This window comes from Pezoporus occidentalis, unplaced genomic scaffold (assembly GCF_034315485.1).
Source record: "Pezoporus occidentalis ecotype Australia unplaced genomic scaffold, CSIRO_AGI_Poc_V1 ctg225, whole genome shotgun sequence".
NCBI classification, from domain to species: Eukaryota; Metazoa; Chordata; class Aves; order Psittaciformes; family Psittacidae; genus Pezoporus; species Pezoporus occidentalis.
In genome coordinates, this window is record NW_026914128.1 from 779,463 (window position 1) to 797,316 (window position 17,854).

At 44.9% G+C, this 17,854-nt stretch overlaps 1 protein-coding gene across 6 annotated transcripts in view; it reads left to right on the forward strand.

The window, feature by feature from the left end:
* Positions 1-17,854, forward strand: part of MTA3 (metastasis associated 1 family member 3) — a 122,868-nt gene that overhangs the window by 32,697 nt on the left and 72,317 nt on the right. For all 6 annotated transcript variants that reach the window (XM_062620928.1, XM_062620929.1, XM_062620931.1 and 3 more), the window contains exon 7: positions 15,596-15,698. In XM_062620928.1, coding sequence (XP_062476912.1) covers positions 15,596-15,698 — 103 coding nt within the window. The remainder of the gene's footprint in view (positions 1-15,595; positions 15,699-17,854) is intronic.

The window sequence follows — 17,854 nt, forward strand, 5'->3', positions numbered from 1 at the left end:
CAAGAAGTAAATAGTTTTCCCGTGGAAATTTTACTGCTTTTTTTCTCCTTCTAAAATTAAATTCCATATTTATTAGAAGTTCTTCTGGAGCGTAACTTTGAGCTAAATCCTTGCTTCAGTTAAATGAGTAGAAGATCTTTCACTTGCATCACGAAGACAGGATTTTGCTGGGTGTTTTTCTCCCACCTCAGTAGTCCCCAAAGTGCAGTGAGTGATGCAGTTGTCTTGCTAACTTGAGTAGGAGTAGCAGTCGCTCAGTTATTAAGGGTCAGAAGGAAGGACCAGGCTGCCCACAGAGCAAAGATCTGTTATGGATCTGTTATGGTATATGGAGCACTTCTTTGGCAGTTCAGTTGGATTAATCTGCATTTATTTCTATTGCCTGGTGGGACAAAAAAAAGAGTTTGTAGGATAAAAATAGCTGAATTATTCTAGTTCTGCCTGATTGTTATCTAAATGTTTTCATAGCCTGCTGACCTCCAAGGATAAGAAAAGGATGATTCAGCTGTTACTGTGTCTTTATGTAAGCTGACAGCCTGGAAGTTAATCCTTTCACCATCAAGCCTTTACATTCATGAAAACAAACCTAAACCGTGTTTAAAATGAATAGAATCAAACAGATACGTTTGGAAATGATGGGATTCTGTGAGGATTTCTCAGTCTTGAAATAAGCTCTTCAAGCCTGTATTGTTAAAAATGGCTGATGAACGATCTGTACGTCCAAATTATGATGCTGTAGTGTATAACTTTGAAAAACTAAAAACCCCAGAGCAAGCACCTTAAATTAAAAGAGAGGATTTAGATGATTTCGAGTCAGCTGGGTACCACTTCATCTGGTAAGAGTATAATATACTGAACTAGAAAGCATTCCTAACTTGATTCCCACATAACATTTGTGCTTCAGTGTAAAGGAAGGGTACCTTGAATACCTTTCAGGAGTGGTTGGTAGGCAAATTGTATGTTGACAGAAATTCCCCAAAGCCATTTTTGAGAAGATTTAGCAAAAATCAGATTCACACCTCACCAGTTTATTTCTCTTTAGAAGTTCCTGGCGTATAAATGCAATTCCAATGACTGCAGACGTGTCACTTCAGATCAGGTTTCTCTCAGATGACCACTCAGAAAGGGGCTGGAACAGAAAGAAAGGCCTTCCATATGTGTTCAAAACCCATTAAATGATTTTGCTGTAAACACAGTGATGTATTATAGTAGATTAACACTTCAAGCAGCTGGCATTTTCTGGAGACTGTGGTAATTTATGCCCTGACGGAATGAACTGCCTTTTTTCCCTAGTGTTTATTGGAGAAAGGTAGTCTTTGTGGGAGCAGGTTACTGCTTTTTCTGCTTGCACTGATGTTACCATTTTTTTCTGTCCTTGAATAAAACATGCTCTAAAGCCTGGTGTTCAGGCCCAGCTCTGGGTAATGCAGCATACCTCCCCCCGCCCCATGGGTGAATTGGATAACTTTGTATTTCTCTATCATTTCTGAAACCAGAAGAATGTTTTCCTTTTCAAAAGCCTAACATATTACAGAGTAAAGCATTCCAGATCAAACTAGTTTTCCACTTTGAGATACGTTGAATCAAATCCTTTACGTGGTTAGAGTAAACAAACACAAGCAAAGTTTAAATCTGGTTGAAAATGCCTAAGCCTTGCTTATGTGTGGAGCTGAATTGCTTCGATTACACGTATAGTGAAGGCTATAACTTTGGAGATAGAGCAAACCAGATTTCTTTCAGCAGTCTCTTATGGCTTTTGTTACGAGTATCTTTAGGGGTAAAACTATGATCAGAGTTGTCAGATTAAAATGACATTATGGATGCTTGAAACCCTTGCTTCTCTCCTGCCAAGGTCTGACTAGATAAAACCCAGTGTTGAAAATGCTGTGTTTGTGATCCCCAGAGTGAAATGAAGGATGCAGACAAGGTCAAGTACCAGAGTCAGGATATAACAAAACGTAATTATTATAAAAAAGATTATTATTATAAAAAGCTCTAGGACAGATTGGAAAAAGGACAGAAATGAAGCAGGAATTCAGAGTGCAGAGAGAAATACTCCCCACTGGGATCCAGCAGCATGCTGAGGGTCCATAGTCATCGTCTTCGGTGGTGGGTGGACCCAACAGCGATTGCCTTTTTCCCCCTTTTATAATGCCTTAGGGAGAGGTACCTCTGTTAATGTCACCTGCTGCACATTCCTGGTGGATCACGTGCATCCAGCTTTGCTGGTCTTGCGTGTCTGTCAGCAGTTGTCGAAGTGGTGGACAGCAGTTCCTCACACCAGTCCTTGGGACAGTGGGTGGTGGAGTCTTATCTCTGCTCCTCACACCAGCCTCTGAGACAGTGGACGGTGCAGTCTGATTCTGGTTCAGTCTCTCAGTGCCAAGAGCTCCAGTTTTGCTAGGCAAGGCTAGTTCAGAGGTTTTGAGAGTCTTCTTAGGTGCTTTTACTACACTGGAGAATGGGAGACTCTTCTACAGCATTGACTCAAGTTCTCGCTTGTGTGATCCCAAAGAAGGTCCTTCCTCTGCTTGTCACAACACGTTCTCCAGGGGTTTATTCAGTGAATACAGCAGTTGTGTATTTCCAGATGTGATTCCAGAGCAGGGTGGCGTTCTCCTCCTCGCTACAAAGCAAGAATGAAAAGGTTGATCCTAGAGAGCCAAACCCTGCATTTGGACAAAAGAGTATCTTGTTTCAAGTATCCCTGCTCTACAGTGCAGGAGCCAGGTACCTGGTTCTCCGTATGTGGTGGCCAGAAGCTGCTGTCTGATGCATCCACCTGTGTGTTTGGTCATCAGCCTGTAAAATAAGTAACTGGTAAGTTCATGAAAAATCCCAAGCCAAAGGCAAAAAAATCACTATAAAGTTTTGCTTTGCTGTCCTTAAGTATGTGAGCTGTGATTTTTCTTTATGAAATGCCTACTGACCTATCTCCAGCATATCTTTGTCTCAATTTCTACTGATTTGGCTTAGTATAGCTATAAACCTTGACAGTGCTTGGTTGTCCACATTTTCTGTTCAGCCCATGTGCCCCTCTTCACACCCTAGGTGACACAAGTGGATTTGAGTTCACGTGTCACGATTAGCAGCTGTTGCATCCTTGAGTTCCTGTAGAGGTCTTGAGAGGATGCTTGTCCAAACTCAAATAACTTGGTACTTTTTCTGTGGTATAATCGTTCTGTAATGTCTCCTACAGATGCTTCATTTTGAGGTAGATGATCTGGGTCTCTCAGGAAGCATGTGAACCTCTCCAGTTTAGTCCAGCCATCGCAAGTGCAGAGAACTGATCTGATTTCTCTGCTGACAGTTAACGTGAATTCCCCTTCCTCGCTCCTTTTTTAAACAGATCATGCTGCCAAGGTCTTAGACCCTTAGGTAGTATAGAGGTCTTTTGAGTCTTGACTATCAGAGAAGACTCTAGTCATTGGAATGCCCTCTGAAATCTGGACAATGTTGTAGCCGATAGGAGGGGGAAAGAGGAGAGACAAGACTTGAAATATCCCAGTAAACCTCTAGCTGGTAGCGTGCCTCAGTCACAAGGGCAGTTTTCTTCCTCTGTGTTTTGAGATGACATTAATTTTGTTCTAGCTGAAGGGGAAATTACAGCATATGAAGGTACTTCTAGTCATGTGTTCCATAGATGTGTGAAATGTACCGGGGGATGAGGGGAGCATCTCTGTGGGAAAGGCCCTGGGGTGCTGGCAGGTGGGTGGAGGATGGATGTAAGCCAGCCATGTGCCCTGGCAGCAAAGGAGGCCAGCAGCATCCTGGGCTGTGTCCCCTGGCATGTAGCTTGTAGATCAAGGGAAGTGATCATCCACCTTTACTGAGCATTCATTAGATCACATCTACATACTGATCCAGGCTTGGGTCCCGCAGTCATAGACTGGTGTGGGTTGGAAGCTCGTCCAGTTCCAAGCCCCTGCGAGCCTGCTTTGAAGAGCAGGTTGGGCTAGAGACTTCTATTAAGAGAAGCTGCAAGAGAAACCTCAAGCTGCTACTTGGTCACCTTCCCTCCAGTGGTGGTGCTGGGATCACTTCTTTGTATGTGTTCAGTCACTGCCATTAGCGTGCTCAGTTTCAAGTGACTTTCTCCATAAAGGCTTGGGACAATACACTGAGCTTTCAGCAAATCTCAGTCTGAAAATAAAAGGACACCCAGAGATTAGGAAGTGCAAACACCAGCGTTAAGCTAACAACATTAATACCTACCAAAATTCTTCAATATAGTTAGATTGGAATACGGCGACGTAAGGAAAAGTGTAACATATGCACAGCGTGATTCAGTGTAACGGAGCAGCTACTGACCTTCAACAGTGCTGCTTCTCTTGTAAAAACAGGGGGTAATTTATGGGATTTGGCACAAACCCACCACCTTGAAAGTGGGTTGGAGAGGCAGTTCGCCTCTGAACGTTCCCTGCCTGCCTTCAAGTTGCTCAGGTGCTTCAGGAGTGTCTTTGGGCACAAAAAGATTCCCGACCTGTGTTATCCTGGGCAGCATCACAGAGGCAGCTGCTCGCACTCTCAGTGTGCGCAGGCTTATCTGAACAGTGGGAAGTACCTGGTAGGAATGTTTTACTGCTAATGAATTGCTTGCGTCCAGTGGTCTGCTCCTCTGGCTCTGCCCGTGGTGCCTGCTGTAAGGATTCCGAGTGCTGGGAAAGTCATGTGGGGCTGGAGAGGACCAGGTCAGAGTAGAAGAATGGTGTCTAGAATTGATTCATCTCAGCTGAAGGTGGATTTCTGCACTAGATCGCGGGATGTTTAAGTTAGTTGAGATGAATCTTCACACAGGTAATAAACACATCGGAGCAAAACTCCTGTTGATGTGCACTCAGATATGTTTTGTTCTCAAATGGGAGTTTCTGGTGCTGCACTTTTGACTTCAAGTTAACATGTGATGTTTTCTAGAGCATCTTCTAAAAGAAAGAACTGTTTCTTGAGGGTTAGCAAACTGAAATATGGTGGTTACATGTCCAGCTGGCAGGGTTTTGTCTTGTAGTAAGCTCAGTGGAGTTAATTTTGCATCGTTAACTGTCAAATGCATGATCACCACGAATAATAAAATACTATGGTGGTGTTCATGCCAGATTTTAATAGGATTATAATATCCTTTATGTCAGTCTTGCCCATCTCTTTCCTAGCGAGCTGGGTTAGTGATTTCTGTTCTGGGCAGCTAGATGCATGTTTATAGCCTTTGGTGAGTTTTACTGTAAATTCAAGCCTATGTGAGTGGCCTCTTTGTGCCTCTCTGTCAGTGAAGATTCCCTTTACTTCTGCCTAATCCTGCAGAAGAAGGGGTAAGCCGTAGCCACATGTCCTGCAGCAGCTCAATGAGGTGTTTGTAAACTTTGCATTAGAAACCAGACTTTTTTCTGAAGTCTTTTCAACAGTGTTATTTTAAAATGGTTTTTGCCTTTTGGTGGAATTGGTTGAGGTTTTAAGTGCATCTGTCATTGTGATCAAGCTAACAGTTACATGGATTAAGTCGGTTCCTCCTTATATACTTCTGATACGAGCACTATGCTCACATAACGTGGTAATGTAAATTTCTGAGCCTCAGTTCTCAGACCATTAACAACCTCTATGCTAGCAGTCAAATGATAAATCAGAAGGGTTTGAAACTGTGCTTGACAGCAAACGGATCTTAGAAGTTCAGCAACTGAGGTTGTGCATGTTGTGCTGCTTGGGGATCGTTTAGTGGTCTTTTTTTCCTTCCCCTCCCTCCCTGTCCCTGCCCTGAATTGTAAAAGCAGGCCTTCCTTTCTCAAGTTTTTATGCTTGAAGAGAAGTCAGTTGGAGTTTTAGAGCCATGATTTCCTGCTGTCTTCAGCTTCTTGAGGAGGCATAGGCATCTTTTCCTATGTTTGTTATATACCTTATGTTTCTCAGCAACATAGAATCATTGAATGGTTTGGGTTGGAAAAGACCTTAGGGCTCACCCAGATCCAACCCCTGCCACAGGCAGGGACACCTTCCACTAGAGCAGCTTGCTCCAAGCCCCTGTGTCCAGCCTGGCCTTGAGCACTGCCAGGGATGGGGCAGCCACAGCTTCTCTGGGCACCCTGTGCCAGCGCCTCAGCACCCTCACAGGGAAGAGCTTCTGCCTTAGATCTAACCTGAACTTGCCCTGTTTCACTTTGAACCCATCACCCCTTGTCCTGTCGCTGCAGTCCCTGATGGAGAGCCCCTCTCCAGCATCCTTGTAGCCCCCTTCAGACACTGGAAGCTGCTCTGAGGTCTCCACGCAGCTTCTCTTCTCCAGGCTGAGCAGCCCCAGTGTTCTCAGCCTGTCTCCATAGGGGAGGTGCTGCAGCCCCTGAGCATCCTCGTGGCCTCCTCTGGACTTGACCTTGAGGGCAGCAGCTAAAGTAGCTGTCTTCCCTTTTTCAGTGAGCAGCATGTATGGTCTGTGCTGCGTTGTTGGTGTGCAGTCTTGTGCGTGATTGCTGTTGGAAATACTTATAGAGCCCTGGCTGAAGCTGTTCAGATACTAAATGAGTTCTGTGGGGTAGTCAGGGTACAGTTACTTGTAAGATGTTGCATATATGCTCATTATCTGAAACAGCGTAACGCAGGTGAGCACTCAGGTCACGTCTCAGGCAGCAATAGCTTAGTGTTTAATTGACTTTGCTGTTATTTTCTGCCTCAGTGAGTTGGCCTAAATGGACTTTACTGCAAGTTGAGGTTTTTGTTTCCTTTGCTGTTCTGCTGTAAGTCCCACTTTTTCATTTAAGTTTCTTCTGGGGAAGATGAAAACCCAGTATGAGCTGCAGATGAAATGCAGTTTTTACACTTGAACAAGTCAAAATACATTTCATCCCAGGGCGAAAATTCCTCTCGAAGGTATGTTTTGGTTAAATTTATGCAATTGAGTAGTCCCATTTATCTCCAGAAAACTGTGGTCCGGGGGAATTTACATATTTATAACATAAATCATAGTAATTCGTTTTACTTATTTAAATACAAACATTGCAGGACCCCGAGATTTCATTTTGATCTAGTGGGTGGTTGGGTTTTTTATAGACTCCTGCGTCTATGCATTGTGGTCTAAGTATTTTAAATACAGTTAATATTCACATGGAGTATGGTACTGTCACTATTTATACACGGAATCCTGCTTCCCGAAGAACTGTATTACTGCCTGTGGTGGTATTTCAGGCGTTCAGGAAAGCTGTTGTAATCGTTCTGTGTTCAGATTGGAATAGGTGCTAGACCACTGCACAGTGTCTGCCACCCAGAACATCATCTCAAATGGGAGTGTGGGGTGGGGAATCTTGGTGCAGGTCACGCTGTTTGGGTTTATTCACAGATGCCAAAGGAGAACAAGAAGCTAATTCCAGAATAAAGGGGAATTTCAGGTATCTTTTCATTAGTTGAATAGCTACAATTGCCTTTGAAGTGAAGGTGACCTTGTAGTTTTATGCAGTATGGTAATTTAGGTCGTTGCCTTTAGATTTGCCATAAAAAGCTAAACTGAAAGGGCTGACTTTTTATTAGTTAATTTTTGTGACAATGGAGATTCTACCTAAATGTGATTTAATGAAAGGGCTATAAAGTGAGGAATACTGTGATTGTAGGACATTATGTTTCCTTGTTATCTGACCTGTGGAGGTCCCTTTTTGCATACTGTTCTACAGGGTTTTGGGGAAGAGGCGGCCTAATTTGTTTCTTTCTTCCAGCACTGGGCATTCACATAAGCCAGGTCTTCTTGATGCAGCATTTAGGGAGGAGCTGGTCATTACTGCATGGGTGCAGTTTAGTTTATTCTGAGCCCAGCTGTAATTCTTTCTGTTTATTCCTAGGAGTTTAGAACCTGATGAATTAAAGCTCTTTTGAGTGCTTTGTGAAGTCTTGTCTTTGTGTCGTCGGTGATTGATTTATAGGTACTGTAAGGCTGAGCACCAAGCTCCTTGGAGTTGGAGGTGATCTTAATTCCCAAAGGATTTGTCAAGTGAAGGATGACTGCATTTTTTTCACAGACCTGAGCTCTAGAGGGTAGGAGGTGATGGGAATGTGCTCAGTAGCAGTTTGAATTACTGCAGACAAATAATGGGCTTGTATCGCCTGGTATCTTTAATTTATAGTCCCTGTACAAGTAGTCTTTATACAGCTTGGTTTTCATTTCTGGTCTTCAGACAAGCATTACGTTCCCAAATTGAGCTGTACCATAAGATGCGTGTAAACAGGCAACTCATTATGTGAATGGCTAATGAAATCTTGGATGTGTATCTGTCAGGCAGGCTAAAGGGGGGGATGCTCTGCGGCTGAAAGGCAAACGGATAACTTTCCTCTCGCCTACCCTTCTAAAATAATCTCAGCTTTCTTGTGTTGCTTTGATCAGACACGTTATTTGCACATAACTCAGTTTTATTTTTGGCAGAGTTAAGTGTAAGCTTTAGAGCCGCTTCCTGGCTGATTTGTGATTATCAGTGCTGGGGGGAATCGCAAATGATAACGAGTAAGATTAAAAGTGAGTACTGAGAATTCTGTGTCTGCAGAGCTTTTATAGCGAGGAGGAGTGCAGTTTCTGTTAGCTGAGACCAGCAGTCAGCGCGCTGTTTACCGTGAATTCCACTTACACAGAGCTGAACTCATTAAGTGTCAGTAGATGGTTTGTCCATCCACCCGAAAGATGTCTTTCCTCCTATACCTCCCGTTAAGTGTAGTCTCCCTATGGCAGTTCCTTTGATGTTTTATAACCTGCTTTCTCTGTTCAGCTGTATGTTCCTCCCTGTTCGGTTGTTTGCGAGAAGCTGGGTGGTAATTAACTTCTGTGCATGAGTGCATAATTCATTTTCTGCAGTAGGATTATGCTGGCTGCCTTGGAGGGGAGCTAATGAACTCTTCATTGAAGGAGAAAGCTCCGATTTTACTGTAGACAGGCTTAATACCCGGAACTTTGTTTATACCTGGACGGTAGGAGAAAATCCAGCGTGATGCTGTTTTCCTCCTCTGAGTTAGAGGAGAAGCTTGCAGACAGACAGTCTTAATAGCAGCATGGGAAGGTGGTTCATGAATTGAAGCCTCCGTTTCAGTGATGAGTTGCCTGTTTTTTTCAATCTCAACACATGAAATGATGCTCTAAAACACATCTAGGAGCAGCTGCAGTTAGCATACCGGCAAAGAGTTCTGGCAGAAGTCATCTAAATGCTGTATCTGCTAAATCTGATCCCATATGTCAGCAACAGTTTTGTTGCACCTGCCCTAAGGGAGGGTAAGAGCTGACAAGTACCTCTGTTAGACATCCTTGCAGTGCAGCCAAGAGATATTCCCGTTTCACAGGTATGAAACTGAAACTCAGGGATGAAGACGCCGAATTTACTTCTTAGATACCTGCTAAGCATTACAGGTATATAAACATCTACAAATGCCTTCATGCTCCTGTGCCTGATTTCAAGAGGTTGTACCGAGCCCTGAAGGAGCTTCCATAGTAGGAGGAGCTCTGCTGTACAACCTATTGGTCTCATGTCCAACTGCTGTCCGTGGATATGCCTGCTTTCTTACTGTGACCAAAAAATCACAGCTACAGAGTGTCTGTCCCATGCGATGAAGGGTTTAGCAGCCAGTACCTCTGTTTTGCATATGAGGAAAGATGGGATTCACTCAGAAAGATAAGCACTGCAGATGTTCAGCTTGTATATTTGGGTTGAAGTGACTGCTGAGGTACTTCTGGGAAAGGAGAATCAAAAGGCACTGGGAAAAACGTGGCAAATTGAGCAGAAATTATGGGTAAGACTTTGGCCCTGAGCAATGGCTGTTTTTCAGTCGGGTACCGCATCACCTGTCTGTCATTAAAAGTGGAGTTGTTTCCTTGAAAACAGTTTTTTTTAAGGAATCCAACTTGTAGATTTAATATTTCAGTTTCCTAGAAGGATCCAACATTGCAGCATCGTTCCCTACCTGTGAAATTAAAATAGCTGCACTCCAAGCAATGTTCCTGCTTCGTGTTGCAGGTTCTTCTCTTTTAGTTGAACACTTACCATTGCCTTTGCACTGAAGGCCACCTTATAGTTTTATGCACTATATTAAGAAGAAGAATCAATCTGCGTTGCAAGAAGAACATAGAATCATGCTGAATTAATTACCTTAGGGGTATTTATCTACAGGAAGTGAAGTCTGACTAAGTGCGTCTTTAATTTCTTGCAGATCGTCTTAATTGCATTTGGTTAAAAGTAGCATTTGGTTTATTTCTGTAGAACTGTTCTTGTTGGGGGGGCAGGATGGGGGGGATGTATCATACTTTCCTCTGGTCTTTAAAAAGACCAGCTGAAATGCAGAACTGAATTTTTGGGGGGTTTCTATCTTTTGTGTGCTTTGTTTGCTTGGTTTGGGTTTTTTTGGGGTGTTTTTTATTAGAGGACAACCACGTGAAGTGTGGCATTGAATGATTGATGAGGAGAAAATCGGGTGCATTTCTGGCCTTTTACTTGTGTTTTCCAGTAAAGTGAATCTTCAGGGTCAGACTGGCTGTAATAATACCATAAGCAGTGCTCAAAATCAATTGGATACACTAGTGTGTCATACCAGCCATTCAAGAAGGTAGCTTAGCACTTCTTGGGAGCTGGAACTGGTGTGGTGGTGGGGAAAGGTAATGCTTGTAAAACAAATTCTCTGATGCAGCACTGAAAGCGTTAGAAGTTAAACTCCCTGCCCTGGGTTCAGCAGGAGCAGTCATTTTCCTCCTCCTTGGTAGCTGGTGCAGTGCAGTGTTTTGAGTTTCAGCTCGGAAACAGAGCTCATGACAAGGATGTTTTGGTTTGGCCAAGGGCTTTGTGAGCCTCATGCTCTGCCAGGGTGGAGGGAAGCCGGGAGGAAGCAGAGACAGGACACCTGACCCAAACTGACCAAAGAGGTATTCCATACCACAGCATTGTCATGCCCAGGATGCAACTGGGAGTTAGCTGGAAGGGCTGGGGGACTGCAGGGTTGGAGGAGGTATCGGTCAGAGCTTGGTCGGGCTGGGGGGGGGGCGAGTTATCGGTCGGCTGGTGGTGAGGTGATGTATTCTCTTCCCTTGTTATTTCCTTTATCATTATTATCATTGGTGGTAGCAGCAGTGATCTGTGTTATACCTTAGTTACTAAACTGCTCTTATCTCAACCCGGGGGAGTTGCATTCTTTGCGATTCTCCTCTCCGTCCCTCCGGGAGCAGGGGCAGGGCAAGAAGGGGGGGAAGTGAGTGAACAAGCCGTCTGGCTGGGTTTAAACCACGACAGTTCCTTTTGGCGCCCCACGTGGGGCTCGAGGGGTTGAGATAACGACAGATCTGACCGGATTAATGGTCATTCGTCACAAAGCTGATTTATTGGCTCTCAGAGTTGTTCTTGTTGATCTCACAGCTTCAGAATGCAGTACATTACTTAGAGCCGGTATTTGCTGTGATAGTGTTTATCAAGTGTGGGGCCTGGGCTAAGGTTCTTGTCTCACTGTGCTTTATGGCAATGACTTGTAATACGGGCGGGCTCCAGCAGCAGGGCGGGCCGGACGTGGCCGTGGACTTGTACCTGGCCGTCCGGCTGCTCTTCACCGTCCTGGCCCTCGCCCTACTCTCCATCTTCGTGAGGCTGCGGGGAGCCGAGGGGGAGCGGCCCCGGGAGCCGGCGGCTGCGGGAGCGACCCGGAAGAGCGGCCCCGGGGAGCAAGCGGCGGCGGGAGCGGGGCCGGAGGCTGCAAAGGGACGGCTGCCGGGGCAGGAGGTCGGGGAGCGGAAGGAAGCGGCTGCAGAGCAGCGGGAGAAGGCGGCGGAGGAGCCCAGCCCCGCGGAGGAGCCGAGCCCAGCCCCGCGACGGCCGAGAGCATCCCCCGGCAGCCGCCCGCCGAGCCCCAGGAGGATGCAGGAGACCACGCATTTCCCAGCAAGGCAGAGGAGGAAGAGCTGGACTCCGGAAAAGAGAAGCTGGCGGTGGGAGAGCCGGCAAGCACAGCAGCTACACCAGCCCCAGTGACAAGTACAGCAGCATCGTGTGAGAGTTCTGAAGGTTTTGGGTATCCTTGGGACCTGCCTGCTGATTGTGATGGGGATCAGCATGTTGGCACACACACAGGCTGTGTTCTACCCACCACCATTTTGTCTGATCTCAAAAGTTAAGCAGAGTCAGGTTTGGGTCTTGCCTGGGGTTAGATGACGATATAGGGGGACCCAAGAGGTTTTCCCCAAGGCTGGACAGTCATGAGTGGCAGGGTGTGGGGGACAGTATGGGCAAGTATCTAGTCCACTGGGCCCCTCCAGTGCTTTGGAAGCATCGGAGATGGAAGGCAGCTGTGTGGAGTCCCCAGCAATAAGCTGCAGAAACTGCTGAAGGGGACAGTGAATTATGTTGAGCCTGGTGGGCCCATGGCACTTCAGGCCATCAGAGCAGAGATGCAACACAGAGATGGACTCATGATCAAGGGGTGGACTTAGCAATGGACACTATTGCCCAGGTTATTCACAAGTGTGAACACTGCACACAGTCTCTCCTGCTCTGGAAGACTGTTACAAGAGATGGAGCCTGGGATCATGGACCAGATGGACTCAGCAGCTTTATAGAGACTGGTCCATGCACTAAGAGTGAGGGTATATTGAAAATGTGGGGTCTGAGCATGACGTGAATGGTATGAAGTAAGGGGTGGATAATGTCCTGGGTTCAGCAGTAGCAGTCATTTTTCTCCTCCTTGGTAGCTGGTGCAGTGCAGTGTTTTGTCTTTCGGCTTGGGAACAGAGCCGATAACAAGGATGTTTTGGTTTGGCCAAGGACTTTGTGAGCCTCATGCTCTGCCAGGGAGGAGGGGAAGGCGGGAGGAAGCGGAGACAGGACACCTGACCCAGAATGACCAAAGAGGTATTCCATACCACAGCATTGTCATGCCCAGGATGTAACTGGGAGTTACCCAGAAGGGCTGGGAGACTGCAGGGTTGGAGGAGGCATCGGTCAGAGCTTGGTCAGGCTGGGGGGGCGAGTTATCGGTCGGCTGGTGGTGAGATGTTGTATTCTCTTCCCTTGTTATTTCCTTTATCATTATTATCACTGGTGGTAGCAGTAGTGATTTGTGTTATACCTTAGTTACTAAACTGTTCTTATCTCAACCCGTGGGAGTTGCATTCTTTGCGATTCTCCTCTCTGTCCCTCCGGGAGCAGGGGGAGGGCAAGAAGGGGGGGAAGTGAGTGAACAAGCCGTCTGGCTGGGTTTAAACCAGGACACTCCCCCATTCTGTTTGTGTCCTTGAGTTTGCAATATAAGGAATTAATACTGTGGCAACTTGCAGTGTAAGTTAGGTATGATAGACTAAGGGCGCACAGCCCAAGGAACAAAGAGGAGGTTTATAGTTTCTTGTTTGAAAGAAGACTTCTGGAAAGAAGACCTGCTGGTGTGACCTTCCTGTACCCATTCTGTCAACACGGTAAAAGGAAGTTAAACAAAATCTTTACTCCTGACATACCTTCTTAAGGGGTTTCTGTAGCCCCACTTGACTGCCTCCATGATCCGGTCTCTGTTAGGCTACTTTTGTCCTGGTTCAGTGAGACTATCCTGCCATTTAAGTAGAAAATGGGGAATGAAGCCATTTTTTAGGGCAGTTTGGCAGCAACCACGTATTTTCTGAAAGCTTCTGTCTACCATTGTTGCAGTAATATTTAATATTGCAAATACTGCATTATATGTGTTTGGATTCTTTTGGTAGCGATACTCCGTTGCTCACGTGCTGTTGATGCCTACTGCCAGTACAAAACACCGTTTGGCCATATTTCACGTTTACCTTCATCACCAGTTATAACATCTTGCAGTAGCAGTTGGTGAATCGCTTCCAGCTGAAGGAAGATGCGGAGCACTGCAGTTTGGGTCACCTCTTTGCAAACCTGCTTGAGGAGAGCGACACGTTCGGTTTGACTGCTTGTGCTGTGCTAGTGTGAGGTTTCCTCTTTGTGGGAAGTACACCCTGCCCGAGTTTCGATAGGATCTCCAGGGTGTGATGTCCTGAAATGGTTAACTAGCGTTAAAGACGTTAAAAAACTTATATATTAACAGATTGAATTGAAGCGCTCGGAGATTATTTATAAAATGTGGAACATCCCCCACAATGCGTCTGTCACAGATGGAAAAAATGAATGTATTGACAGGTCTGTAGTCCATCGAATAAGTTTATAGAGCTAAAATCCTACCCAAGCTTGCCAGAAGTTAACAGTTTGTCTCCAGTACCGGGTTTGAATTCGCTTAAGCAGAAGTCCCATTAGGCAGGCAATTCTTGATCGCCTGTGTATCAGAAGAAAGCAATTTACTGTCTTTTTCTTAGAATGTGACTGTGAAGTTTGTTCCTGAAGCATTAGCCAGGCAGCACGGTGCACTTCTAACTTGTGTGGTTGATAGGGATAAATATACATACCGCGTTTTCATTTCCTTCCAGAGTGAACGTGCTAGAGAAACTCGCCATCTATGTGAGCTGGTTTCAGAAGAGGCGTGCCTGGCTTGCAGTCTGCTTCCAGGCTCTTGAGTATGCAGGTTATTTCATGTCTCGATGATGCTGTGTGTTCAGAGTGACTGTTTTCGTGAAGTCATCAGCAGTAGCACAGACAAAAGCGATCCGTGTGCTCAGAGGGAGACGACACACGCCTAGGTTTTCAAAGGAAGTGGAATGGCTGTATTTGAGAACAGGTTTTTATGCTTGTAGTCGCTCATATGAGTCAAAGACAAGTACTGGCAGCCAGCTAGGCTTTCACATGCTCGCTGAAGGAAGAACACACTGGGGTGATAAAACACCGAGGAAAGACAATGATCTTAACTTCGCTCTTGTCGTCTGTTGTGGCCACAGATGTGTTGGCCACATCCCACGGGTGAATTTTCCCATACTAGTAGAATATGTGGTGGAATATAGTAGAATGTACTTCATCGTTCTCTGTGGTGTTTCTCATTTTGCAGTGTAAGTTACTGGTGCAGTAGTCAAGTGGTCAAGGCAAGATTTAGGCTTCCCTAGGAACATGGATCATTGCAGCAGTCTCACGCTTCACAACTGGAGTTGGGAAATGATGATGCAGTGTATAGTAACCTTCCTGTGCTGTGGCCTTACAGGTTGTCTTATAAGAAGATATAGCTAGTTAATGTACACCGCAATTTTAATAGTATGACTTGTGTTAACAATACAAATAACGTAGTGGCTGAGAGCAAGAGGTGAAACAGTAATTCACTGTGGTAGACAGCATTTTTTCATAATGCTTTTTGGTTTGGGGCATAGAATACAAATGGGATATAATTTAATTGCTGAAGCTGGCTAAGTGTAACATTAATTTTAATGTGGCTTAAGTGAAACGGTAACTTTTGTATAGTTGAGAAGCCATTTAAAGAAACCGCTGGTTACTCAGGTTATGGTTTCACGTTTATAATCACATGTTATTAAAGTTCTTTGGTACTGTGCCTCCTTAAACTGAAATGCTGATGTTAAGGGAAGATATTTATTTTACTGATGCTGCCTTATGAAATTTAAATGGATAACTGCTGATTGTTAAGTACTGTGTGTATGTTTAAAAATGTACAATGTCTCTTTTAAACGTAGTACTAGAAATACACCGAGGAAAACATTGTGAGTAATAAGTGTTTTGTCCCATCTACCTTTTGACAGGAGAATTAGATGACAGAGAACAGGCAAAGCTGGAAGTAAAAGTATGGGATCCAGATAGCCCCCTTACTGACCGTCAGATTGACCAGTTTTTAGTTGTAGCACGGTAAGATTAAAATCCTCTCATAAAACCAAATTCCTTTTCCTTTTCCTACTGACTCTTTATTCCCCTATATCGCATTACTCAACTTGTTTGCCGTTTTGTGAGCCCTTCTCTTTCCCACTGTTAGCTAAAAAAGAAAACCAGACCATAACCTTCTGCGTATTTATGGAAGCTACCAAAACAGCAGAGAGGAAAAGAGTTTTGGAATAACGCTACGTTCCCTGTATTTCAGGTTATAGTAGCGTTTGCTGTTTGAAATGGAGACATCCCTCTGTTTTCCCCTCAGTCTAAACGAAATGGGATTTCAGTGCTGAATGGTTTCTGTCTTGGATTATAACACTTGGGATTTTGCAGTGTAAAATGGAAGTGAGGAGTAGAAATCACGAAAACGTTAACAGATGAAACGGATGCAGAACTTGCCCGGTTTGCATTGAAGCTGAGTAATGTGCAGTGCAGCTATTTTGGGTGGATGTTGAAGTAAAAGCTGGGATGTATTTTGTTAGTGGAAAAAACGTGGTCAGTTCCATTTTGTAACTGAAATTTAATTTATAAATTAAACGAGAGGAGCATCAAAGCCTTTGGAATTCATCAGCACCTGAATTATTTCTCTATATTTAAAAAGAAGACTCTCAAAGGTCTTTAGGCTTCTTAACTGAAGGACAGCGCTACACTCATAGCATACAGCATGTTTTGCCTGACCTGTAACTGTAATATAGTACGAAGGTGCTGTTGCAGTGATGGCACAGAACTGTTACTGCCAGCTAACGCAGGGATCTTACCCTCAATCCCTCTATCTCGTGTGTTTTCTATAACCTGGCTGCACAGCGTAGTCTCAGATCTTCTCAGGCAGATAATCCTTTCACATTGTTTCCAGCTTTTGTTCTTTATTCTTTCTCCCTTTTGAACAAAGCATTTCAGGAAAGGAAATGGAGATGTTGCTTCGTGGTTTACAGCTCATGTTTGGGGAAATGGGTTGCTGATTTATTTTCTTACAGTTCAGATACTGACCCACCTGGGTTTTTTCTCTCTCCTTGACTTTGCAGTGCGGTATCCTTTCTAAACAGCAGTGAGAATTGCCTGCCCCTGTTAAATTTCCAAGCAAGCCAGACGGGTGTAGGTGTTAAAATGCATCTTTTCAGAGGATCACAATGCCTGAGAAGTGCTCTTGTAGAGCAGAACCCAGAAAACAGAACTGCTTCTATCACCAGTAATAGAATACCCGGACATGTGTGGGCAAGCCATTGTGGGGTGACCTAAAAAACCCACCCACGTGAAGGTTACGTGCATTTTGTAAGAGTTCATGCATTGCCTTCGCATCCCTTCGCTCCCCGTTTCGCAGCCTCTTCAGAGGCTGAAACAGTGTCCTGTGAAGCTGACAGTGTTCCCAGGCTGCTACAGGGAAGTGAAAGGGAAGAAGTGAGATTCTAGAGGAAAAACATTCTCCTCTCTTCTTCACCTTCCTTAAGACATCCTGTGCCATGCCCTGACCAAGGATGTATTCCTCTCTGTAAAGGTTTCTGTTACGACAGGATTGGCTCTTGGTCATAACTGGTAAATCACAGCTGTCCAAGACGTTTTGGCAGGCAGTCGCTGATGACTGTCTGTAATCAGATGTTACTAGGGTACCACTTCATCGATGTACATCCACAAAGTTCCCTTTGCCTTTGGAAGCTGCTTTTGAACTGACAGAAGCTGTTCCCAGGCTCCTATACATTTCTATTCCCAGGCTGCAAGATCAGCTTGCTGTTGCATTAAGTGCTTCTGAGACCAATTTTGACCAATTTTTGGAGGAGCCATTCTCCTTTAATGATTGTGGCAGCTTTAAATTCAGTTGTGTGCTTGCAGGTACAAGCTTTCATTATACTGGACCATTAAAAGCTTCTTGGGTAACAGCAGAGTTGGTATTATGGTCTGGTAAACTGCTTACAGACTCAGAAGTGCTGTGGCCTAACTGCAGTTCACCGGGCACTGGCTGTGCCTGCTGGGTTTCCGGGGAATGACGTTTCTCTGGTTGCCTTTAGTTTTGCAAACCTGAAATTCTGGTAATAAGAGCCTTTTCCTAACTGCTTTCCTGGCCGTCGTTCTGGGGAGCTGTGTGTACGTAGCTGTGTTTGACTTTCTGGAAGCGTTTTCATGTGGTCCTTTTTAACGTGCTGCAT